The 27,334-nt window shown below is 42.2% G+C and overlaps 1 protein-coding gene across 1 annotated transcript; it reads right to left on the bottom strand.

Annotated features, from left to right (window-relative positions):
* Window positions 1-25,902, bottom strand: LOC120044336 (syntaxin-1A-like). Its single transcript, XM_038988952.1, has 8 exons — window positions 25,864-25,902; window positions 21,437-21,536; window positions 17,614-17,688; window positions 13,707-13,780; window positions 13,461-13,569; window positions 564-637; window positions 203-346; window positions 1-12 (listed from the first exon to the last, which is right to left on the bottom strand). Exons 1-8 carry the CDS (start codon window positions 25,900-25,902, stop codon window positions 1-3), a joined length of 627 nt encoding a protein of 208 aa, XP_038844880.1.
* Between the last annotated feature and the right edge of the window lie 1,432 nt (window positions 25,903-27,334).

Raw genomic sequence — 27,334 nt, 5'->3', positions numbered from 1 at the left:
CTACATAGTCCACTGAGTGCTCCACGTTGTACTCTATACGATCTATCATCTCCCCCTGAAAAAAGAGAGAGAAAGAGAGAGAGAGAGAAAGGTGAACGGCGGAGCAGGAAACAGAAAGAGGGGGATTTCATTGTCGTGGGTTTTCTAATTGGTATGTGTGTAGTCTTCATTGTTGTGTGTTGGCCAGTCAGTGTGTATAGACTCCTACCTGGCTCTCCACCAGCATGGCCATGTCCATGAACATGTCGTGAAGTTCTCTGATGCTGTTCTCCAGCTTGATGATCTCAGTGTGTCTCGTCTCAATCTCATTCATGGCCTGCTGGGTGATGTTGGAGTCCATGATGATCTAGGAGAGACAGAGACACAGTTTGTGTCATCACACACTCATACCCACACACAAGTTATCCCCCTTGTAGGTGTGGCATACTCAGTTAGTATGCCACACCTCGCCAACAGAGAAAGCTCATCTGCTAGATGATTGTACTGTGTATGATTATCTCAGACACTTGCATGTTCTTGTTTGTGTATAGGCTACGTGTAAGTGTGTATGTGTGGTCACTCACCCCTGATGTGAAGATGGCAGGGTTGTCACTCTCCAGCATGCTCTCCAGTTCCTCATTAGTTGTGTTCCTACCAGCTACAATAACAAAGACAATCCATAGAGTTGGTCTCCAATAACCAACAGCAATTGGGTATTTTCAGCACAATAGAAGACTATACAAGACTTTACATCCCTGAAGACTATCATCCTCAGGGATGATCTGTGTGTGTGCATGCACAAGTATACAGTATGTCTTTGTATATGTCTATGTGTGTACTATACAGTACCAGTCAAACGTTTGGACATACCTACTCATTCAAGGGTTTGTCATTATATTTACTATTTTCTACATTGTGGAATAATAGAAGACATCAAAACTATGAAATAACACATATAGTAACCAAGAGTGTGCAAAGCTGTCATCAAGGCAAAGGGTAGCTACTTTGAAGAATCTCAAATATATTTTGATTTGTTTAACCTTTTTTTGGTTACTACATGATTCAATATGTGTTATTTCATAGTTTTGATGTCTTCATTATTATTACACAATGTAGAAAATAGTCAAAATAAAGAAAAACCCTGGAATGATTAGGTGTGTCCAAACTTTTGACTGGTCCTGTATATCCAAGAACACATGTGTGTGCGTACTTGTCTTTGTGTGAGTGAGTGAGTGTGTGTGTGTGTTTGTGTGTACAGACGCATCACTCATCACGATGGCAGAGAGTGGGCGCCCATAGCCCCATTCGGGCAAGTAGTCTGGGAGGACGAGGAGCAAAGAGAAAGAGCGAGATTTAGAGAGAGAGAGAGAGGCATCAGCGTAGGATTAATCACATGCTAGTCTCTCATCTGCCTGTCTGCCTGTTTCTATCTCTGCCTAACCCAGCCCCTGGTGGGAGACACATTGTCTGTTTCAAAGGCAGTATTCCACAGATTTCCTGTTTGAAAAAGCTAAGATGGGGCTGAAAAGATGGATACAGTGCCTTGCGAAAGTATTCACCCCCCTTGACATTTTTCCTATTTTGTTGCCTTAAACCTGCAATTAAAATAGATTTTTGGGGTGGTTTGTATAATTTTATTTACACAACATGCCTACCATTTTGAAGATGCAAAATATTTTTTATTGTGAAACAAACAAGAAATAAGACAAAAAAGACAGAAAACATAACTATTCACCCCCCCAAAGTCAATACTTTGTAGAGCCACCTTTTGCAGCAATTACAGCTGCAAGTCTCTTGGGATATGTCTCTATAAGCTTGGCACATCTAGCCACTAGGATGTTTGCCCATTCTTTGAGGCAAAACTGCTCCAGCTCCTTCAAGTTGGATGGGTTTCTGCTGGTGTACAGCAATCTTAAGTCATACCACAGATTCTCAATTGGATTGAGGTCTGGGCTTTGACTAGGCCATTCCAAGACATTTAAATGTTTCCCCTTAAACCACTCGAGTGTTGCTTTAGCAGTATGCTTAGGGTTATTGTCCTGCTGGAAGGTGAACCTCCGTTCCAGTCTCAAATCTCTGGAAGACTGAAACAGGTTTCCCTCAAGAATTTCCCTGTATTTAGCGGCATCCATCATTCCTTCAAATCTGACCAGTTTCCCAGTCTCTGCCGATGAAAAACATCCCCACAGCATGATGCTGCCACCACCATGCTTCACTGGGGAGATGGTGTTCTCTGGGCGATGAGAGGTTTGTGCCAGACATAGTGTTTTCCTTGATGGCCAAAAAGCTACATTTTAGTCTCATCTGACCAGAGTACCTTCTTCCATATGTTTGGGGAGTCTCACATGCCTTTTGGCGAACACCAACCGTATTTGCTTTTTTTGTTTGTTTTAAACAATGGCTTTATTTCTGGCCACTCTTCCGTAAAGCCCAGCTCTGTGGAGTGTACGGGTTAAAGTGGTCCTATGGACAGATACTCCAATCTCCGCTGTGGAGCTTTGCAGCTCCTTCAGGGTTATATTTGGTTTCTTTATTGCCTCTCTGATCAATGCCCTCCTTGCCTGGTCCATGAGTTATGGTGGGTAGCCCTCTCTTGGCAGGTTTGTTGTGGTGCAATATTCTTTCCATTTTTATATAATGGATTTAATGGTGCTCCGTGGGATGTTCAAAGTTTCGGATATTTTTTTATAACACAAACCTGATCTGTACTTCTCCACAACTTTGTCCCTGTTTGGAGAGCTCCTTGGTCTTCATTGTGCCGCTTGCTTGGTGGTGCCCCTTGCTTAGTGGTGTTGTAGACCGTGGGGCCTTTCAGAACAGGTGTATATATACTGAGATCATGTGACAGATCATGTGACACTTAGTTAATTAAATAAAGTCCACCTCTGCGCAATCTATGTGACTTCTGAAGGTAATTGGTTGCACCAGATATTATTTAGGGGCTTCATAGCAAAGGGGGTGAATAAATATGCATGCACCACTTTCCGTTTTTTCTTTTTTTAAATCTTTTGAAACAAGTTAACTTTTTTCAAACTTTTGCAAGGTACTGTACTAGTTTCTATGAACCACCTGGGTGTAATGAGTTTATGGTGCCTCTTATTACACCCATAAAAATGCATTATAACATTTGCTAAGCATTCATAAAAGCATATATGAATTCATAATGGCATAGAACATATTCTAGGGTATCCACCCACAGAGTGCTTTGGTGATGACACTTCACTTCCTTATGTTATAAAATACATTTTACCTTGACAAATTTGTTCTGAATCGTTCAGTGGGGTCTTTCTCTAACATACAGTTGAAGTCGGAAGTTTACATACACTTAGGTTGGAGTCATTAAAACTAGTTTTTTAACCACTCCACAAATTTCTTGTTAACAAACTATAATTTTGGCAAGTCGGTTAGGACATCTACTTTGTGCATGACACAAGTAATTTTCCATCAATTGTTTACAGACAGATTATTTAACTTATAATTCACTGTATCACAATTCCAGTGGGTCAGAAGTTTACATACACTAAGTTGACTGTGCCTTTAAACAGCTTAGAAAATTCCAGAAAATGATGTCATGGCTTTAGAAGCTTCTGATAGGCTAATTGACATCATTTGAGTCAATTGGAGGTGTACCTGTAGATATATTTCAAGGCCTACCTTCAAACTCAGTGCCTCTTTGCTTGACATGGGAAAATCAAAAGAAATCAGCCAAGACCTCAGAAGAAAGATTGTAGACCTCCACAAGCCTGGTTCATCCTTGGGAGAAATTTCCAAATGCCTGACGGTCCTACGTTCATCTTTACAAACAATAGTACGCAAGTATAAACACCATGGGACCACGCAGCCGTCATACCGCTCAGGAAGGAGATGCTTTCTGTCTCCTAGAGATGAATGTACTTTGGTGCGAAAAGTGCAAATCAATCCCAGAACAACAGTAAAGGACCTTGTGAAGATGCTGGATGAAACAGGCACAAAAGTATCTATATCCACAGTAAAACAAGTCCTATATCGACATAACCTGAAAGGCCGCTCAGCAAGGAAGAAGCCACTACTCCAAAACCGCCATAAAAAAGCCAGACTACAGTTTACAACTGCACATGGGGACAAAGATCGTACTTTTTGGAGAAATGTCCTCTGGTCTGATGAAAGAAAAATAGAACTGTTTGGCCATAATGACCATCGTTATGTTTGGAGGGAAAAGGGGTAGGCTTGCAAGTCGAAGAACACCATCCCAACCATGAAGCACGGGGTGGCAGCATTATGTTGTGGGGGTGGTTTGCTGCAGGAGGAACTGGTGCACTTCACAAAATAGATGGATGGCATCATGAGGAAGGAAATGTATGTGGATATATTGAAGCAACATCTCAAGACATCAGTCAGGAAGTTAAAGCTTGGTCGCAAATGGGTCTTCCAAATGGACAATGACCCCAAGCATACTTCCAAAGTTGTGGCAAAATGGCTTAAGGACAACAAAATCAAGGTATTGTAGTGGCCATCACAAAACCCTGACATCAATCCCATAGAAAATGTGTGGGCAGAACTGAAAAAGCGTGTGCGAGTAAGGAGGCCTACAAACCTGACTCAGTTACACCAGCTCTGTCAGGAGGAATGGGCCAAAATTCACCCAACTTATTGTGGGAAGCTTGTGGAAGGTGACCTGAAACGTTTGACCCAAGTTAAACATTTTAAAGGCAATGCTACCAAATACTAATTGAGTGTATGTGAACTTCTGACTCACTGGGAATGTGATGAAAGAAATAAATGCTGAAATAAATCATTCTCTCTACTATTATTCTGACATTTCACATTCTTAAAATAAAGTGGTGATCCTAACTGACCTAAGACAGAGAATTTTTACTAGGATTAAAATGTCAGGAATTGTGAAAAACTTGAGTTTAACTATATTTGGCTAGGTGTATGTAAACTTCCGACTTCAACTGTACACTACATGGCTAAAAGTATGTGGACACCTGCTCGTTGAACATCTCATTCCAAAATCATGGGCATTAATATGGAGTTGGTACCCCCTTTGCTGCTAATAAAAGCCTCCACTCTTCTGGGAAGGCTTTCAACTAGACGTGAACATTCAACCACAAGAGCATTAGTGGGTTTGAGGTCAGGGCTCTGTGCAGGCCAGTCAAGTTCTTCCACATCAATTTCAACAAACCATTTCTGTATGGACCTCACTTTGTGCACGGGGGAATTGTCATGCTGAAACAGGAAAGGGCCTTCCTCAAACTGTTACCACAAAGTTGGAAGCACAGAATCGTCTAGAATGTCATTGTATGCTGTAGAGTTAAGATTACTCTTTACTGGAACTAAGGAGCATGAACCATGAAAAACAGCCCAAGACCATTATTCCTCCACCAAACTTTACAGTTGGCACTATGCATTCGGGTAGGTAGGGTTCTCCTGGCATCCACCAAACCCAGATTTGTCCGTCGGACTGCCAGATGGTGAAGCGTGATTCAACAATCCAGGGAGCGCGTTTCCACTGCTCCACAGTCCAATGGCGGCAAACTTTACACCACTCCAGCCGATGCTTGGCATTGAGCATGGTGATCTTATGCTTGTGTGTGGCTGCTTGGCCATGGAAACCCATTTCATGAAGCTCCAGACGAACAGTTATTGTGCTGATGTTGCTTTCAGAGAAAGTTTGGAACTCAGTAGTGAGTGTTGCAACCGAGGACAGATGATTTTGGCGCTCTACACGCTTCAGCACTTGCCGGTCCCGTTCTGTGAGCTTGTGTGGCCTACCACTTCGCGGCTGAGCTCCTGTTGCTCCTAGACCTTTCCACTACACAATAACAGCACTTACAGTTGACAGGGACAGCTCTAGCAGAGCAGAAATTTGACAAACTGACTTGTTGGAAAGGTGGCATCCTATGACGATGCCACGTTGAAAGTCACGGAGCTCTTCAGTACTGGCCATTCTACTGCCAATGTTTGTCTATGGAGATTGCATGGCGGTGTGCTCGATTTTATACACCTGTCAGCAACGGGTGTGGCTGAAATAGCTGAATCCACTCATTTGAATGGGTGTCCACAAACTTTTGGTCATGTACTGTAACATTAAGCAATAAGGCACAAGGGGATGTGGTAAATGGCCAACATACCACGGCTAAGGGTTGTTCTTAGTGCTTTAACACAGCACATAGCCGTGGTATATTGGCCATATTTCACAAACCCACGAGGAGCCTTATTGCTATTATAAACTGGTTATCAACGTAATTAGAGCAGTAAAAATAAATGTTTTGTCATACCCGTGGTATACGGTCTGCTATACCACAGCTATCAGCCAATCAGCATTCAGGGTTCGAACCATCCAGTTTATAATTAACATTATATCCCAAAAGTAGGATTTCATAACCTAATACATCCGATAAAAAGCGGTGCAACTTTCACGCCAAAACTTTTGAGGATTTTACATTTTGTGGTCGTTGTCTTCCAAGTTGTTTCCAAGGGTTACAAATAGTTAAATTAGCATGACACCAGCTGAATTAAATGTAAAAGGCTTTGGAAATAAAAAGCTTGCAGTACGCTCAGTGCTCCGTTGACATTATGGTGGTAATTACAAGATTATGTTATAATGCTGTTATTGCATCAAATGGATGTTTTATGCAACAGAATAAGGGGTTGTTAGAATGCTCATCTGTGTGTGTTCTACTGAGGATGGGCCTCTGGAAGATTTACCATGTCTTTGGGTGATACCGCATTCCAGAGCATGAGTTAATGTTTCAGTACTGGAGTACCAGGGGGAGATGGCTCCAGTATGGAGTTGGGGTCCAGACACTGGTCTCTACACAATGAGGACTGTTTTTACACACAATGAGGACTGTTTTTACAGCAGATACTGTCTGCTGTGAATTATAAGTGTCTTTCATACAAATCTTAACCTTGTGACCCATTCCATACATCTGTTGTGTGTCATGTAGACTAAAGGAGGATGGAATTTACTATAAAATGCGGTGGCTCAAACCAGCTAGTTGAGTTCTCAGTGATCACCTCCAGGGGTGATTACTGTCATGACGTTGTTCTGGGGTTAGGTTTATGACAGTCATAAATACCTCTTTCCCCCTTTTTCTCTCTCCCTACTATAACTGATGTGACATAAGAAAACCCATTGGTTAACATAGAGATTCTGAGAACATCAGAAGTTGGGGGGAAAATGAACTATATTCTGGTAATCCGACCAACTGAACATATGCGGTGGTACTTAAGGTATATTATGTCAGTTCGGTTGCCCTCTGACACATTCTCATCAATGATAGAATGACATAAACTCTACTGTGGAAAGTCTAAACGCCAGAGGTATTGGATTCACATGGAATTGTTGTTTAATTCAAATGTTTGAATATGAAATTATTTGTGAAGAGATGAAATGTAATTTTAGCTTCCAAATGAGAGATTTGGGTTTTCATAAGCTTGGCTTCTGCTCAACCAGGGGCCCGCCCCTGTGAAGAGACATGGGTTATAAACTTTTCAGACACACCCCTCTCCCTCCACTATAAAAGCCATTGACAAAAATATAACTTCCTGTTCCGGGTACATTTAGGATGACGATCCGATGTCAGAATGGTTCAGATAATAACTACAGAACTAAGCCAACATCAGCATGGACATTGGTTGTAAATGGTATGAACTTTGAACTCGTATTCACTACAGAAGTGATACCTCCTAGCCGTTGAGTTAGCAACAGCTGCTACAAACGTAGGTTAGGAAGGACAGTCAGAGTATCCCGTCTACTACCCACGACGTTACTCCAACGTATCCAGTGACCACCAGAGACATTCTTCAAAGGACAGAGGACTCGGGTTGGCGATACGGTCTTCCATCTACCACCAACCTACTGAAGCGCAGCTCAGAGTAAATATTTATTGCATTTTCCTTTTTCAAATGGGCGGTAATTTAGAATGCATAAGATACTGTATTTACGATAGCACAGCTCGCCTATGTTCCAGTCTCCCGCTCTTTCACTAAAATCCCGCCCCTTCCCTTTGTGTAACAAGCTGTCATGTCTATTCCGCCCGCTAGGGACGTTTGCCTTTATGACGGCAAGTTTGTGATTCAAGTTATGATTTAATTGGATATGTGTGATTCTGTGTGATTAGTTAGGTATTTAGTAAATAAATAATTAAACCCCATTTTGTATTGCTGATTCAACTTGTTAGCCAGGATTCTTGCAGATAACCAAGGATTTACCACTTTCAGATGAGACTGAATAAAATGGCGATTAATGTGACTGCTATGGATGTAAAATATTACTAAATCTTTAAGAGTTTATTCGGAAGATAACAGCTCTATAAATATTCTTTCGTGGTGTCCCTCTCTAGTTAATTACATTTACCTGATTAGTTCAATCAGGTAATATTAATTACGGAGAAATTATTTTATAGAATAGCATGTCATAGCAATTAATCTGGCATAGTCAAAGACACGACATTACCGACCAGGTATCTCTTTCACAGAGATACGCTTATTTTTGTATGAAGTCTTTGAAAAATAACAGCAACTTCGCTTTAACTCTTATTTTTCTTAAAACTGCATTGTTGGTTCAGGGCTTGTAAGTAAGCATTTCACGGTAAGGTCTACACTTGTTGTATTCGGCGCATGTGCCAAATGAAATTGTATTTGATCTAATATGAACAGTGTATACTAAAACATGAAAATACTACATGTCATGTCTCAAAATCGTTATCTATCTTACCTCTACATTGTTCTATATCCTCCAGATTTGAGATGAAAGGACGACTTCAATGGTAAACTTGTCAGGTAGCATAAATTCTCGCACAGCATCCAGCCTAGCTGACGCAATGCTATTTCCCAGATTTTCTTTCAAATGTTCTTCTCTGGCCTCCATTGATTTAGTCGCCCCTAATTTTGACCATCCTACATGGGTAAAAACTCCAATCAATTTTGAACAGATTATGATAGAGACATGAGGTTTGGACCAATGGCTTTCTTAGAGGATTATTTACCCATTGGTCAAAAGATTTTGATTGGACACCCTATATATTCCTTACAGAATAGAATACAATTTTATTGTCCATTGGTTAAAACTGATATTGGTCTTCTACCCTTCCCAACACACACACACACACACACACACACACACACACACACACACACACACAGACACACACACACACACAGACACACACACACACACACACTGCCCCTGGATGGATAGTAATTGTGTGTAGTTAAGTGCCTTGCTCAAGGGCAACAACTGGAGATGGTACATTAGAGACCAGCAGCCTTCTAGCTGCCAGTTCAGTTGCATTCCCATTTTTGTGTTTAGTCCGGCCCAAGGCTTGAACTGGTCCACCTCTCTAATCTCTAGGCTACCGCCCAAATGAATTACACAGACCATATTTGATTAATACAGTATGGACTTTTTTGTTTCACTCAGTAAATGTGTCTTAGTGATTGAATTCATCCAAACAAGAATCCATAGAAACCTGTTGTAGAGTTCCATCATGGTTGAATTACAGATTGTTAACACCATTACTATTTGAAATAAAGCATGCACACGCAACATTGCTTCCCTGTCTTTCTACAGCTTTCCAATGAAAAGTGCCTGCTAGCAAAACACAGAGATGTGTTGGGGCTATCTCGTGACAGCAGTTGGCAATAGGAGGGCCTAATCCACTCTTCCATCCAGGGGGAAACTGATATTTCAAGTCTGTAACCTTAGTGACCGACCCTGTGAGGATTTAGCATTGCAGCTAGTGACAAAAAAGGCCACAACATGCGATGGCTACACACATGCGTACAAAGACACATGTACACACACTTGTGCAAGCACACATACACACATAGACATAACACCCTGAAAACAGACGTCTGCCTCCATCCAAGTGTCCTTCTGTCCTCCCACTTCTAAATCCATCCAACCTCAGCCACACCCAGTAACAGTCCCTCTCTCTTTCCTCTCCCTATTTGGGCTCAGGGCTGTGTGCAGGCACTCCTTCAAGAGAAGCTGAATAACTCTCACATGTCTCACATTTGTCAATTTAGAAACCTTGGTTGGTTAGAGGTAGCAGGTATTGACAGTATTATATATTTTTCAACATGTTAATCTGCATGGCATAACCTCTTGGTCCAGCTAAATTAATGAGTGTGCCCTTTCACTAATTGCCATTGAGAGGAGTGAGTGTCATGATTGACTTATTTGGGATTGGCAAGGACAAAAGTAACATCGACGTGGCAACCCAGCGCCCAATCAGAACACGGCTAGTGCTTAGACGACATTTTTTGCATTGTGTTGTGATTGAGGTGTGAGTGTGTATGTACAGTATATATGTGTGTGTGTGTGTGTGTGTGTGTGTGTGTGTTAATGCACACTTCCACTATGGATCGGTTCACCAAGGCTAACCCTTGTTCCACCCCCTCATTCTCTCTCTCCATTCTGCGGGGACCCAGGGCTATCAACACCACCTCCTCATCTCATCCCCTAGCCTAGTCAGCCTCCCACTCACAAGTAAATGGTAGATTCCCACACTGCCTCACATGACACTGGATAGCAGACAATGTGGTAGTGACGATGCAAATAGAGCAAAGGTCGATTTGACAGCCATAGAGAATCTTGTATTTGTGGGTATCAACAAAGTGTATACCCCTGTAGACTATGCATAAACACTGACTGTACAACAATCTATGGCTTGGTATGATGTCTTACGGTTGTTGATAACGCTCCTTTCGATCATCAACAGTATTTAATTATTATTTGACTAGGACGTCTCTCTCAATTTTTGGAAAGAGACCTGTGAGATGTGTATAACACTCTATAGCTATGTATAATGCTTTATGACTGTGTATAACACTCTATGGCTATGTATAATGCTTTATGACTGTGTATAACACTCTATAGCTATGTATAAGGCTTTATGGCTGTGTATAACACTCTATAGCTATGTATAATGCTTTACGACTGTGCATAACACTATAGCTATGTATAATGCTTTACAGCTGTGTATAACACTCTATAGCTATGTATAATGCTTTACGGCTGTGTATAACACTCTATTGCTATGTATAATGCTTTACGACTGTGTATAACACTCTATAGCTATGTATAATGGTTTACGACTGTGTATAACACTCTATAGCTATGTATAATGCTTTACGGCTGTGTATAACACTCTATAGCTATGTATAATGCTTTACGACTGTGTATAACACTATAGCATGTATAATGCTTTACGACTGTGTATAACACTCTATAGCTATGTATAATGCTTTATGACTGTGTATAACACTCTATAGCTATGTATAATGCTTTATGACTGTGTATAACACTCTATAGCTATGTATAATGCTTTATGGCTGTGTATAACACTCTATAGCTCTGTATAATGCTTTATGGCTATGTATAACACTCTATAGCTATGTATAATGCTTTACGACTGTGTATAACACTCTATAGCTATGTATAATGCTTTACGACTGTGTATAACACTCTATAGCTATGTATAATGCTTTACGACTGTGTATAACACTCTATAGCTATGCATAATGCTTTATGGCTGTGTATGACTGTGCAGTGTGTATATGTGTGGAGGTTCAGCTGCAGGATTTCTGTTGTGTGTGATGCTCCGCCTGGTTCAATATTGACTTAGCGCTGCTAGCACTTCCTGGCTGCAACACACCTGCAGCTCACCTGGGAGCCATGAAAACACACACACACACACACACACACACACACACACACACACACACACACACACACACACACACACACACACACACACACACACACACACACACACACACACACACACACACACACACACACACACACACACACACACACACCTTGTGGAAGGCTGGGGATTTAGACAGGCAAGTCAGAGAAGCTGGCACACATGCCCGTTTAATCAACCTCAACCTGCGAGGGGGAGTCCCTTTGATACCCATCTACATATTCCTTGTTTGAAACGGTCAATTAAACTGAATTCAAATGATGTCATGCTTTTTCCAGGAGCAGGCTTGAAACACAGGCTAGCAATTGCATGACTTCTTGAGACAAATGAACAAACCCATGTTGACAGTTGGATTCATATGAAGTTGTAAATATCAATACACGTTCATGTATGGCGGCAAAAAGCATAAGCCATAACACCATGATGCTAATGTAAGAGTTTTAGATGATGAAGGACCAAGAAAAATAAGAATCATCTAACCACAAGAAGCTATTTTGGTATCCCCACACTTCTCTAATAGTGAAACTTGTTGGAGAACCCAAGAGGAGCTTGTCTCTACATCTCTAATCACTTCAGAGTCAATCTTTCCCCATTCTGCCTCACGTCATTTGCTTCCAGCCTGAGTGACTTCAGTGTTTATATTATATTCTGCTCAATAAACCCCTAAGGGTGTTATCTCCTCACTACCGTCATCTGGAGCTGAAATTACAGTGCCACACACACACACACACACACACACACACACACACACACACACACACACACACACACACACACACACACACACACACACACACACACACACACACACACACACACACACACACACACACACACACACACACCTCCAGAGAAAACCGGAAAACTGTTTCGATGATCGCTTCAAGGTTTATTAAACGCAGTCTAAACTGCATGAGTGAGTGGAGAAATAATTTTTAAAAGGATATTAAAATAGAAGATTGGAATGACGTCGGTGGCCTCCTCACCTTGTTTACTGCTATTCCCATGATGGCTTTTTAAATTAACCGGATCAATATCTCAAGAATTGGCTTGATTTCCCAGTCACTCTCGCACACTCTCACACACCTCTTCCGGAAACAACAAGGTTCTAACCGATGAAACAATTTAAAGAGAGTCTTAAAACATGAGGCGATTCTCAAAGCCCTCATTATGCAAACTACACCAGTAGAGGCTGCCGAGGAGAGGACAGCTCAAAATAATGGCTGAAACAGAGCGAATGGAATGGCATCAAACCATGTGTTTGATGTATTTTATACCATTCCACTGATTCCGCTCTAGTCATTGCTACGATCCCATCCTATCCAATTAAGGTTCCATCAACCTCCTGTGAAACACACACACATTTGCAACACACACACACGCGGGTCACCAATGGGTTGTCCTGATCAAAGTTGACTACACAGCCCTAAAGTTTACATGATCTACCTGTCTTCCATTACTCATGAAACACGGCCTTGAATTATGCATGTAAACAGATGCATTCTACATAAATATATGGTAATAAATTAGCATACACATCTACACCTCAACCAAACATTAGGAATCCCAGCCACTATTAAGAATGCATCAAATCAATGTGTTGTGGAAACAGTGTTAAAAATAGACAAACAAAATGTTGGACGGGGGAAATAAAACCAAATCAAACCATTTATTCGGTGTGTAACTATGTACTCTGTAATGCAATCATGTCCAACATCGTATCACAATTCCTGATAAGAGAATATCAGGAACACACACACACACACAGAGCACACTCACTAATCTCCAGTTGTCTTTGGATGCGGCCCTTGCAGCGTTCCCGGTAGTCCGACTGCGTGGCATTATACTCTGACATCACCTCCACAAACTTCCGTGACAACGTGGAATGCTGGTAGGAAATGATACAGGATGAGTTTTCCACAATTCACTAGACTAGAGTTACACAGCACAGCAGGGATGGCAACTCCAATCCTGAAAACTACAGACTCCGATTTGAAAGTCCCTGCTATATATAGCATAACCCACCTGTGTCTTACGTATCCTCAGATCTGCAGACGACCTGCTTAAAGCCTCCTCATGCTCTATGGACTGTTCAATGCCTGTAGGGAACAGAGAGCGAGAAGGAGAATTAATCTACCATTACCAGTAGCATTTATTCAGAAGGTCTAATTAATGAAGAACCTGGGCCTCGTTTCCCAGAGCCTTCGTAGCGTTAAGATCATCGTTAGAACCTTCTTACAATCTATCTTTAGTAGCCAAGGTGTTTCCCAGAGCCTTTGTTAGTAACGTGGCTCTTGAAACCCATGCACATCTACGAGTGATCCAGATACGAGTGATCCAGACCACTCATAGAGCAGCCAAAATGCATCGTTAGAGCTTCATTTGACCCCTTTCGTCGCAGGAGTAAAATAATCTTGCAGCAGGATGATTTTAATATCTGAATAAATATTTAGAATCGCCGCCAGTGGGCAGCTGGAAGTGGTGTTTGTATATAAAATGCAGTACCGTACCTAATGTACATTGTACTTTATGTTGGCTAAATGCAGGCTTCAGCGCATCTCTTGTGTATTCTTATGTGGATTATAAAACATTTACATATTTGTAGGGGGTAGATGTATTTTTCATTTGGGAAAATCTGTTGTTTTAGATCAACTGTTTTATTATATGTTGAAGTCAAGCAATAGGCAGACCACTGCTGTGGTCCAGCAGTTACAGCCACTGACCCTGACACACATATGCCAGTGTTGGCATGGGTTCGAATCCGGCCCACTGCCCTTTGACTCATGGGTGAACGGCAAAGATTATGGCTATTCTGACAAGATACATGTCTCTTAGCCCTAACAATGGGAGACGTAGTCCATTCATTTGTTGTTGACCAAATTCGACACTCTCTCATTGACCTCCAAACAAAAACACCTTGCTTGGTGGGTGAAATTTAAAAAAATGTATTTTTTAAACACCCTCTGCTGGAGGGAGTCAGATTTTCCGCTGAGTTGGGCCTCTCTCTTCCTCTCTGTGAAAGTCTATTTTTGACACATTAATTCCATGTGGTTACAGGCTTAAAACAGAAACAACTTAAAAGGTTAAGAGTTTAGGCATTAATTCAGAGTGGTTAAGGTTAGGGCTATGTAACGACACGCCTATGTATCATCAGTTTTCATAGTATTCTTAGTGCTTGCTAGAGCATTGTGAACTGCCGTAGGGCACGGGTCTAAGCAGCGTGCTCCGAGCCTCGTAAGTTCATGCCCAGCGCTGGGCCAAATAGTGACCAGTCTAAGTCTACATTAGGCCCACAAGTTAATTCAAATCAAATCAAATGCGTTTATTTCAATGTTTTCAAGAAGTAAAATTAATCGTCTGATAATTTACACATCAAAGAAAATTGTCTCAGCTCAACAAAATCGTCTTTGGATAGGCTCAAATACATAAAACATCTTGACAGCTTTAAGAAATAAAATATTAAAAAGACACACAATACGGCCTCCCGGGTGGCGCAGTGGTCTAGGGCACTGCATCGCAGTGCTAACTGCGCCACCAGAGTCTCTGGGTTCGCGCCCAGGCTCTGTCGCAGCCGGCCGCGACCGGGAGGTCCGTGGGGCGACGCACAATTGGCATAGCGTCGTCCGGGTTAGGGAGGGTTTGGCCGGTAGGGATATCCTTGTCTCATCGCGCTCCAGCGACTCCTGTGGCGGGCCGGGCGCAGTGCGCGCTAACCAAGGGGGCCAGGTACACGGTGTTTCCTCCGACACATTGGTGCGGCTGGCTTCCGGGTTGGAGGCGCGCTGTGTTAAGAAGCAGTGCGGCTTGGTTGGGTTGTGCTTCGGAGGACGCATGGCTTTCAACCTTCGTCTCTCCCGAGCCCGTACGGGAGTTGTAGCGATGAGACAAGATAGTAATTACTAGCGATTGGATACCACGAAAAATTGGGGAGAAAATGGGCTAAAAAATTATTTAAAAATAAATAAAATTAAAAAAAGACACACAATACATGCTTTCAATCCACACCAAAGACCAGAACTATACTGAACTATATAAACAAATATATAAATGCAAAATGCAACAATTTTACTGAGTTACAGTTCATATAAGGAAATCAGTCAATTGAAATAAATAAATTAGGCCCCAATCAATGGATTTCACATGACTGGGCAGGGGCACAGCCATGGGAGGGCATAGGCCCACCCACTTGGGAGCCAGGCCCACCCACTGGGGAGCCAGGTCCAGCCAATCAGAATTAGTTTTTCCATCACAAAAGGGTTTTATTACAGACAGAAATACATTCCTCAGTTTCATCAGCTGTCCGGGTGGCTGGTCTCAGACTATCCCGTAGGTGAAGAAGCCGGATGTAGAGGTCCTGGGCTGGTGTGGTCACACGTGGTCTGCGGTTGTGAGGCTGGTTGGCAATTGCACGCTCCCTCAACTTGAGGCATTGTATTGTGACAAAACAGCACATTTTAGAGTGGCCTTTTATTGTCCCAGCACCAGGTGCATCTATGTAATGAGCATGCTGTTTAATCAGATTATTGATATGCCACACTTGTCAGGTGGATGGATTATCTTGGCAAAGGGAAAATACTCACTAACAGCGATGAAAACAAATGTGTGCACAAAATTTGAGAAACATTTCTGGAACATTTTATTTCAGCTCATGAAACATGGGGGACCAACACTCTACATGTTGCGTTTATATTTTTGACCAGTATGTATATTGACAAAATATACATAACCCAACTAAAAAATGTAAACGAGCATCCACAGTGGAAGAAAGTTTATCGTTGTACAGTAGGCCTACATCTGTCAATCAACTGATGGCCCAAATCAGCTCATCAACTCAACCAGGGAAACCGCCTATTATAGGTTCACACCTTTCATTATGTAGCAATGGGTAGGCTAACAGGTGGTCAGATCAGGGGTAAAAAAATAAGGTGTTAAACACATGTAAAAAATTTAATAAAATAAAAAAAAAATTGTAAAAACTTTTTAAATGGTTCCTGATCTATCTTATATCTCTCAGATATTGGACAGACACTTAAGAACAAACTTCCTTTAGATTTTTTTGGGCAGGACTATCTGTTGTTTTATGTAATGAATCTGTTATTCAATGCTATTGTATGGCCTAATAGCAGTAAGGCCAAACTTTTTTCTATATAAAATTCTTGTAACAGAATTCGTCCTCCTCATCTGACGAGGAGTAAGAAAGGTCGGACCAATGCGCAGCATGGTAAGTGTCCATTATATTTAATAATACTGAACACGACAACAATACAAAAATAACAAAGTGAATAGATAAGAAAACCGAAACAGTTCCGTGTGGAACACACAAACACGGAAGACAACCACCCACAAAACACAACAGAAAACAGGCTACCTAAATATGGTTCCCAATCAGAGACAATGACTAACACCTGCCTCTGATTGAGAACCATATCAGGCTAAACGAAAAACCCAACATAGAAACACAAAACATAGATAACCCACCCAACTCACCATACTAAAACAAAGAAAATACAAAAGAACTAAGGTCAGAACGTGACAATTCTAAATCAAATGGCAAAATGATCCTTGGTATGACTTTCTTAAAACAATTCCATACAGCTTAGTAGATCCATTGTCAGTATTGTGAAATATAATATTAAGGTAAAATTTGAATGGAGAAAGCTGATCCGAGGGCAGCGCTGCTTTTCTTTCAATCCTATCAGTATCGACACATGGTCTAACAACGCACTTAGCCAATGAACATGCTTGTTCATTCTCTCTACATGCTTGTTTGGGTAACACTTGAAAAGTTGGCTAGTAAAGAACAATGCATCTGGTACAATCATCCTAATGCTGAAGTAACTAGGAAACGAGGCCCTGGTTAATTTTTTAAGAGAATCTGGCCAAAGGCGGCAACATTATTTAGCGTAGAGGGGGAAGTGTGTTTGCAACATACTTTTTAACTTGGAGCGCACTTTGTTCGCAAACTTCTTTATGTCTGTCATCAGCTGCTCCAGCTCTGCCTTCGTTTCTGTTGATAGAGGGAAAAGAAAATATTAAATCAATTTTATCCAACAAAATCAACACGATTGCAACAGCGAGAATGTTTCTGTTTCTTCAAGCAAAGAAAATAACATCAAAACACCCCAGCCATATCACCAGATGCTGAAATGCTTTAAACTAATACATCTTCCTGAGAGGGGTAAAAGATTCCTAAATAAACCAAAATAATACATCAAATGGAAGATCAGGGATGCTTTGGTGGTGATGACCTAGTTCCTGTTCCTGTCCTGTCCCACATCAGCCAGCTCCCAGCATCAGTCATCTTCTCAGTGGGCTGCACAGACCACACCACCCACACAGAGATATGGTAATTTCACCCTACTTCTAAGCCCCATATACAACTTTGGGCTAGGTCTCAACAGTCAAAACAAGTGGATCCCTGTCCTCATATCCTTACCCTAATGATCTAGAATGACTGGATAGGTGAAAGTAACATGTTGGTTTGAGTTCCTACACGTTTCTCTCATATATCCTGTGTTTTCAGCTCGGTGTGGGTAAAGCTCCTTTTCTGTTTTTATTCCTCCTAAAATTAATGTCTGGAGTAAGAGGAAGGCAGCCACAGCCACTCACCAATTATGAATAGGAGAGTGATAGCCCCAAAACCATCACTAGACCCCACAATAGCTTGTTAGTGTAGCTCTGTTCTTTATATACTGTACACTCCTTGTAGTCCTCCTGATTTTTAGAAATCAGACTCAACCCCCGTTTGGAGATTTTATTCTCTCTTCTAGAGGCTGAGAGGAGAGACATTCACATAAGAGGCTCCCTGTGGCTCCAAGACAGCTCTGTCTTCAGTGGGCGTGGGTGAGTGTGAGTGTCGTGTGCATACGTGTGTGTGTTTGCATGTGTGCGTGCATAAAACAGTCTCTGTTATGGTATGTGTGAGGAACACTGGCTCTTCTCGCTAATCATGCATCTGATCAGAATGCAGCAGCAAGGGCCTCCTGAGTGGCGCAGCGGTCTAAGGCACTGCAGTGCTAGGGGCGTCATTACAGACCCGGGTTGAACCCGGGCTGTATCACAACAGGCCGTGATCGGGAGTCCCATAGGGCGGTGCACAATTGGCCCAGCGTCTTCCGGGTTAGGGGAGGGTTTGGCCTGGGGGGGCTTTACTTGGCTCATCGTGCTCTAGCGACCCCTTGTGGCGGGCCGGTCACCTGCAGGCTGACCTCAGTCGTCAGTTTAACAGTGTTTCCTTCGACACATTGGTGCGGCTGGCTTCCGGGTTAAGCGGGTATTGTGTTAAGAAGCGAGGTTTATGCGGGTCATGTTTCAGAGCAAGCATGACTCAACCTTCTCCTCCCGAGCCCATTGGGGAGTTGCAGCGATGAGACAAGATCGAAATTGGGGAGAAAAATGGGGCGCTGACAACTAATTTCTGCCTGCTGTAACCCTGACAACGAAGGTAGGCTGAGTGTGTGACAAAACACGGAGGTCAAGTTCATCTGTTGCAGACGAGGAGCTTGTTTGTGTCACTGTCGGCGGCACTTTAATGGGGGCAAAGGTCTTCTCTAACCTGCATTAATGATGCAGGGTTCTTCCTCTACTTTGACAGTGACCTGGGAGCACATAGACGTGTTAAGGCTTAGATGCATCCAAACGACATGACGAGACAATAAGTTGGAAGAAATCTAGCCAAAATCGTCATATCATCAAATAACTGAACCCATGCTTCTTTCTCTGTGTAGCGCTAGGGTAGTAACTGCCCTATTGATCAGGGCAGGGGTGTCAAACTAATTTTGGCCCAAGGGCCACACTGTCACTTTTGGAATTTTCGATGCTCCCTGACTGTCTAGAATTATTTTCGATTACTGTTAGCAAGCTGGTCGGGTGAATGAAGTATACATGTAGATCCATGATCATTTCTACAGTTTCTATTCGTTTTTAGTCATTTCAATGACAATTGAGATTGTGTTCCCTCAAAAAAAGAACGATATTTATTTAACTCAACCCCTCCCGTATGTTTGACACAAATGGATTAGGGCCTCTAACTGAAAACAAAAGAATGACTACAGATGAGAGAGAGGTGATCAGCAGTATTACCTCTCCATTTTATGTGGATTATCTTCCTCCATCCTCAATGTGTCTCCAGAGAGGACACAAATCAATGCAACACACTTCCTCTTGTTTAGGTGGGTTCCATTGATCTGCTGAAGGGTCAGGTTTCACAAGTGTAGGTTTGACTGACTGTCTCTCAACAGCAAGCCAGCAATCAAGGTAGCATTGCCCTTGAGTATTACACTATGCATCAAACAAGTAGTGTAGCCAATGGACTGCGTCTGTTTTTTTAAGAGTTTTTGAGATGCAGATTTTCATTTCAAATCAATAATGTCTTAACAATATGGTCATAAGATACTTTTATTCAAAGGAACTTACAATCCATGATATGCTAGTTGGAGCGCTGGATGGGTGGGGAGTTGAAGCTGACGTGAGTGTGTGTCCCTTGAGTGATGAAAAAATATTTTATACTCTGTGACAGTTGAAGAACATGGTTCACTTTGATCCCCCTTATACTCAAAATGGAGCCACTTCTCTAATGACACCAAAACAGATCAACAAATTAAAGCATTTCTCTCTGTACTTCAGTGAAATGTCATACGTGTTACTGTGAATTCAACACACAGACACTTCCCTATGCTAGCTAGAGTGCTTTGGTAATTACACCAATATTCATCTAATAAGACTTAATGGGAGATGGAACATTGCATCTCTCTCCAAATGCAACCCAGGGGGAAATTGCCCAACGTGAGTAGTCTATAATTGGAATGTATTAATATTTCAATTGACGTGTCTGTCGATGAATATAAATGCAAATGGTGGCTTTCTTTTTCCATCAGCGCCTTAAGCCCAGTGGTTCTTCTCAAGCCTTAAATGAACCTCTCTGCAAGGCCAGACCGGTCTGGCCAACCAGAACACATTGGAGATTAGTGCTTGTTAGGGAAATCTCTTAATTAACTGGCCATGTTTAATAGTTTTTGATTGATAAAAATAGGGGGGGGGGGGGGGGGGGGGGGGGGGCAAATGCATCCATGCATAACTACATGTATTATTTTATACAATGCAATTAAATGATTATATTACAAATTCCAAAGAAAACAGAAGGATATTTATACATCAATTAAAATGAAGTTGTGGCACACTGACTCACTAACTTGCATACTGAAAGTAAGTGTGGTGTCACACACCACACACACGTCTCTCCAGAGAGTGAGTGACCTTCCATAAACGGTGTGAGTAGACACCACTCCACACCAACAACACCAAAGTCCTCATGCCAGGGCATTCACATAATGGGCTATTCTCCACCTCAATTCAACAAGTAAATTCTCCAATTCCGGAACTTAACAAGCAGTGTTTCAGAGTCTCCTCTCCTTTTCACACATTACATGTGCTGCCATCACTGATAAGAAAACAGTAGGGGTGTGAGAAGAATACATTGCGGGTTGAGAGTAACATAGGGCTTGCTAGTGTAGCATGTGGGCTCAACAGATAATAACTCTTGATGTATAACTAGGCTGTAATGAAAGAGAGGTTCAGAGGTAGTCTGCACTACCTATGACCGTGTGTGTGTCTGTAGGAGGCAGATAGCCTCCTACCATTTCGCAAAAATCTAATTTCATGATCTGTGGAGGTTACCACCCACCTTTTCCCTCTCCCTTGTTCCATCTCTCATCCTTTCATCCAGGGAGGAAGAGTAGAGGAGAAGAGTGACTTACTTTCGTCAGGATTGGGGGCGGCCAAGATGGCGCTGTGTTGTCTCTTCACCTCCTCCACCTTCTCTGAGAGCTCCTCGATGAAGCCTCGGATCTCCTCCACCTGGTACAACAGAGTGGGAGACATTATTCAACAAGCCCACTCGAGGCCATCCACAAGCAGACCAGGTAATGATGTAGGACCCAGAAAGAAGCCCTTTTTAAAAAAGCATAACATCTATACTTAATATGATTTCTGTTTGTACAAATGTGTTATATCACTCAGATTTGGGGAGACAAAATCTGTTAGCACATTAGAGGCCAATTGCCTAATCAAAAAAGGCAAGCTAACAGAGCTTTTTACTTGACGTAGCCCATGCAGTCGCTGTGTAGATATGCCCCCAATGTAAATATATCAAACGGTATTGGGCCCATTCCATTCATTTGGCTCCTGAGTGGCGCAGCGGTCTAAGGCACTGCATCTCAGTGCAAGTGGCTTCACTACAGTCCCTGGTTCGAAACCAGGCTGTATCACATCCGGCCATGATTGGGAGTCCCATAGGGCGGCACACAATTGGCCCAGCGTCGTCCGGGTTTGGCCGTCATTGTAAATAAGAATTTGTTCTGAAACGACTTGCCTAATTAAAAAAAGGTGAAAATATATATATATATATATACACAGTGGGGCAAAAAAGTATTTAGTCAGCCACCAATTGTGCAAGTTCTCCCACTTAAAAAGATGAGAGGCCTGTACTTTTCATCATAGGTACACTTCAACTATGACAGACAAAATGAGAAGAAAATCCAGAAAATCACATTGTAGGATTTTTAATGAATTTATTTGCAAATTATGGTGGAAAATAAGTATTTGGTCAATAACAAAAGTTTCTCAATACTTTGTAAAATACCCTTTGTTGGCAATGACAGAGGTCAAACGTTTTCTGTAAGTCTTCACAAGGTTTTCACACAATGTTGCTGGTATTTTGGCCCATTCCTCCATGCAGATCTCCTCTAGAGCAGTGATGTTTTGGGGCTGTTGCTGGGCAACACGGACTTTCAACTCCCTCCAAAGATTTTCTATGGGGTTGAGATCTGGAGACTGGCTAGGCCACTCCAGGACCTTGAAATGCTTCTTACGAAGCCACTCCTTCGTTGCCCGGGCGGTGTGTTTGGGATCATTGTCATGCTGAAAGACCCAGCCACGTTTCATCTTCAATGCCCTTGCTGATGGAAGGAGGTTTTCACTCAAAATCTCACGATACATGGCCCCATTCATTCTTTCCTTTACACGGATCAGTCGTCCTGGTCCCTTTGCAGAAAAACAGCCCCAAAGCATGATGTTTCCACCCCCATGCTTCACAGTAGGTATGGTGTTCTTTGGATGCAACTCAGCATTCTTTGTCCTCCAAACACGACGAGTTGAGTTTACCAAAAAGTTCTATTTTGGTTTCATCTGACCATATGACATTCTCCCAATCTTCTTCTGGATCATCCAAATGCTCTCTAGCAAACTTCAGACGGGCCTGGACATGTACTGGCTTAAGCAGAGGGACACGTCTGGCACTGCAGGATTTGAGTCCCTGGTGGCGTAGTGTGTTACTGATGGTAGGCTTTGTTACTTTGGTCCCAGCTCTCTGCAGGTCATTCACTAGGTCCCCCCGTGTGGTTCTGGGATTTTTGCTCACCGTTCTTGTGATCATTTTGACCCCACGGGGTGAGATCTTGCGTGGAGCCCCAGATCGAGGGAGATTATCAGTGGTCTTGTATGTCTTCCATTTCCTAATAATTGCTCCCACAGTTGATTTCTTCAAACCAAGCTGCTTACCTATTGCAGATTCAGTCTTCCCAGCCTGGTGCAGGTCTACAATTTTGTTTCTGGTGTCCTTTGACAGCTCTTTGGTCTTGGCCATAGTGGAGTTTGGAGTGTGACTGTTTGAGGTTGTGGACAGGTGTCTTTTATACTGATAAGTTCAAACAGGTGCCATTAATACAAGTAACGAGTGGAGGACAGAGGAGCCTCTTAAAGAAGAAGTTACAGGTCTGTGAGAGCCAGAAATCTTGCTTGTTTGTAGGTGACCAAATACTTATTTTCCACCATAATTTGCAAATCAATTCATTAAAAATCCTACAATGTGATTTTCTGGATTTTCTTTTCTCATTTTGTCTGTCATAGTTGAAGTGTACCTATGATGAAAATTACAGGCCTCTCTCATCTTTTTAAGTGGGAGAACTTGCACAATTGGTGGCTGACTAAATACTTTTTTGCCCCACTGTATCTATCAGCCCTATCACAGCACACCACACTTAGTTATAGGCCTCAGTGATGTCATCAGCGTGCAGTGTGTGTCTATAGGGAGCTGGTCTAAATATCACTCGTGGAGGAGAGACAGAGAAAGACGTTGGTTACGTCAATGTGTATATTCCACCACTACGGACGCTGCACAGTGCCTGGTAGTTAGGGAGATTCTCAGCTGAGTATGGTGCTCCTCTACAGCTCAGCATGGTGTAGTATTTAAGTGTGCTGTTAGAGAGCTCAGACACTGCATGTGGGCAGCCTGATGGGAAAATGCCTGTTAAAGTAGAGGAAGCAATGCCAGCAAGGCTTCAATGAGTCATGGAGAGAGAGGAGAGCAGAGGGGATTTAAGTTATTATACCATCACAGTCCCTGTGGAATAAGTTGTACTTAGAGCTAAATTCAATTTATGTATTGATTTATCCACCTTTATTTGATCAGGTAAGTTGATTAAGAACGCATTGTCTTGGGAACATAGGAAGAGGTGCATCATGGGAGAGGTGAGGGGGAGGTTTGAGTAAGCCAGTCGGAGGGTAAGGAATCAGATGCTAAAATAATAAAATCAGCAGGTTCAGAACTGTGCTGTATGTACCATGCTAATATCAAACACAGATAGCTCATTTCTATGGTCCTTAGATAGCACCAAGCCCCACCCCATAGAGGCCTATGTTTGATGGCTTGATGTGTATCTAGATACGGCATGGGCTCTTTGATGACTGATCCCTTACTTTGGAAGATGACTGCTCGCGGAAGACGTGTCTGAAGTAATGACGCAGGAGCTTGAACATCTGTAATTGGGAGCGCAAGACATTGCCTACCTACAGTGAGATATATCGACTTCAGAGCTCAAATGCTGAGCACAAACATGGCAACCCCGCTGCTTCACGCATAACAAGGGCCTGTTCAGTTATGGAAGTAGCTAATGTTAGAAACAGAATAAACTCCAGCTGAATTACAGATTAAATCCTCAACTCAGTCAGCACCACTTACAGGTGAGGCTGAACTAGGGCTGCATGATATGGGCAAAAAAAATAATAATAGTGATTTCTTTACCAAATATTGCGATTTGACGCACGATATAGATCAAAACACTTGAGTAAAGTGTTGGAATCATAGAAATATAATGACTTACAGTGTATATTAAGACGCAAAGAGGAAAACAGCATCGTTCTTGTTTGGAACAATAGGTTGACTCCATATGACCCAACAGAACAGTATCCAGTATGATATTGAATCTTACAGAGGAGCAACTGTGCTGCTTGAGTGACAGGGGGCGGGGCTTGGTGTGTGTGGGAAGCAGCCGCAAGAGAAAAAAACAGAGTAAACTATAGAAACGGACGTTACATGCGGCTGAGATGCATTTCAAAATATTGCATGCGATATGGATCTCGTGCAATATGGATATTGAACATGTAAATATTGTGATTTCGATGTGAATTTGATTAATTGTGCTGCCCTAGGCAGAACCTTCCATGGCCTTCTCCTGTCCACGGAAACCAATGCTAATGCTAAAGGAGTTAGCCTATATTTGTGTAAACGCTGCTGGTGGGTTTTGTTTTCTGCCCCAAATCTACAAGAACCACTGAACATTTGGCCCAGTTACCACTTGAAATTAGGCTCCATAAGTAGGCCAGGTCTGGTTGCCATACCTAACCAGATGTTCGCTGTGAAAATGCTAGACCTGCCCATAGTCAAAGTGCCAACTCTCCCCTAGTGCTCATATCCCACATTTGTACCAACTCTGGACCATATGACATAAGTTCCTGTGCCAGCACTGAGACATATATGTTGCACCAAAAAAAAAACGATATGGCCCACAGTCGGCTGCTGTCTACGTTAAGATTAAAACAGTGTAATAGAGTAAGATGCAAATGGTGGGAGAGGAAGGCAAGCCAAACGTTGCTTCAACACATTGTTATTTAACCTCGAATACAGGTTTCTTCTTTGCAACTTTAGATGATGCTAATTGGACCTCTTCGCTAAATTACCAGTATTCAGCAGAGATATAAAAGGCACTTTGATGAACAATGTTTTGTATAATTGAATGGACCTCAGAATTTCTGATTTAGTTGACCTGTGCAGAGCCTGTGTACATCTCAGTGGTGTACATACACAGAGCACTCGCCGCTCTCACACACACACACACCTGGGGCTTACCTGTACAAAGAACTCATCCATAAATCGATCTTTTTCCATGTTGACTGCCACATCATCTTCTTCCTCAGTCTCCTTCCCCTAAAGGTACATAGACAAGGCAATATTAACAGAAATTAATACATTTTGAAATGTGGATGTAGAAAATGCATCTAAAAAGCATCAAAGACCATCTGCAAAGAGCCTGAAAACCGAATTAAAAAAATGAACTGGCAACTTCCACATTTGTCATGCCTAGCGCAACTCTACTAGTTAATGTAACGTCAACAACAAAGCAAAATAATTATTCGCAGCCAGAGAAAAAGACACCTATGATGACAAAGGATCCGATTGATCCCCAAAAAGAAGGCGAAACAGGGAAGGAGGGCTCTCTCTGGGAGATTTGTGAAGGAAGTGCTATCCTTATCACATAGACCTTGGCAGCTGGGGGTGGATGCAATGAGTGCTAAAAAGCATGAATGTTTAATTCCTCTACCAGAGGGGGTCCTTGGGGCGGTTCAGGACGTGGACACGGGGTCAGGGTTCACCTCCCCTGTATGCTGTCACATCTCAAACATTTAATTAATCTTATCTAGAGCGACTTAGTTAGTACATTCACCTTAAAGATGCAATATGTAACTTTTTGGGCGACCTGACAAATTTCACATAGATATGTGAGTTTTTGATCGGTCATTCTAATTGAAAGCAAGTCTAAGAAGTGGTAGATCTGTTCTATGTGCGCTATTTCTTCAAAGCTTCAAAACAACTGAAAATACAATATTTTTGGTTATGGACAATATATTTCAGAGCAGATTAGATGCTACAATGATTCTCTACAGTGTAGAGTCTACACGATACTTGCTTGTTTGGTCACAAAATGAAATTAGGCTAACTACTATAATTTTTCGGCTGAGCAATTTCTGCATAGTACATCTTTAAGATAGTCGGTACGGGGGGACAAAATGGCGCCGTAGAGAGAACACTGTTTCAGCGAGCTCCCGTGGCATTCGTAAATTTATATTTTTTCTTTAATCTCCTACCTTGAAAAAAAGTGGTAGCTTTGGCTAAATAAGTTATCCTACAATGAGTTGACGGCTATTTCTCAAAAATATCCGACAACATGCCCAACAGAACTACTAAGAACTCGACCAAAACCACCATCCCTGTAGATGTGCAGGAGGAGCTAGCTTACCTTAGCGAAGCTAACACCATTGCGGATCCAGGCACAATGGACCTGGTGATTCAAAAGATGACGGATAACATTACTAAAGTGATCGATGTTAAGATAAGAACGGTCTTGGAAGCAATAGCAGGCCATTCAGCTGAACTACAGAGGGTTGTCAAACGTGTTGATGAGGGGGGAAGGAAGAATTGTTGCAGTGGAAGCTTCAACTACATCTATGGACACTAAAATAAAAGCACTTGAGAAACAGGTGCGCGAAATGGCGGAGCACATTGACGACTTGGATAATTGAGGACACAGATGCAATATTCG

The sequence above is a fragment of the Salvelinus namaycush genome, chromosome 3 (assembly GCF_016432855.1).
Source record: "Salvelinus namaycush isolate Seneca chromosome 3, SaNama_1.0, whole genome shotgun sequence".
Taxonomy (NCBI): Eukaryota; Metazoa; Chordata; class Actinopteri; order Salmoniformes; family Salmonidae; genus Salvelinus; species Salvelinus namaycush.
This window is presented reverse-complemented; position numbering and strand designations above follow the sequence as displayed.

Excerpts from the sequence above, each read along its gene's own strand:
- LOC120044336 (XM_038988952.1), bottom strand. The coding sequence starts at position 25,902 with ATGGAAAAAGATCGATTTATGGATGAGTTCTTTGTACAG. Across the intron at positions 17,689-21,436 it reads CGCCCCCAATCCTGACGAAA|AAACGAAGGCAGAGCTGGAG; the intron begins GTAAGTCACTCT and ends CTCTATCAACAG. Across the intron at positions 638-13,460 it reads CCAAAGACAACTGGAGATTA|CTGGTAGGAACACAACTAAT; the intron begins GTGAGTGTGCTC and ends TTGTTATTGTAG.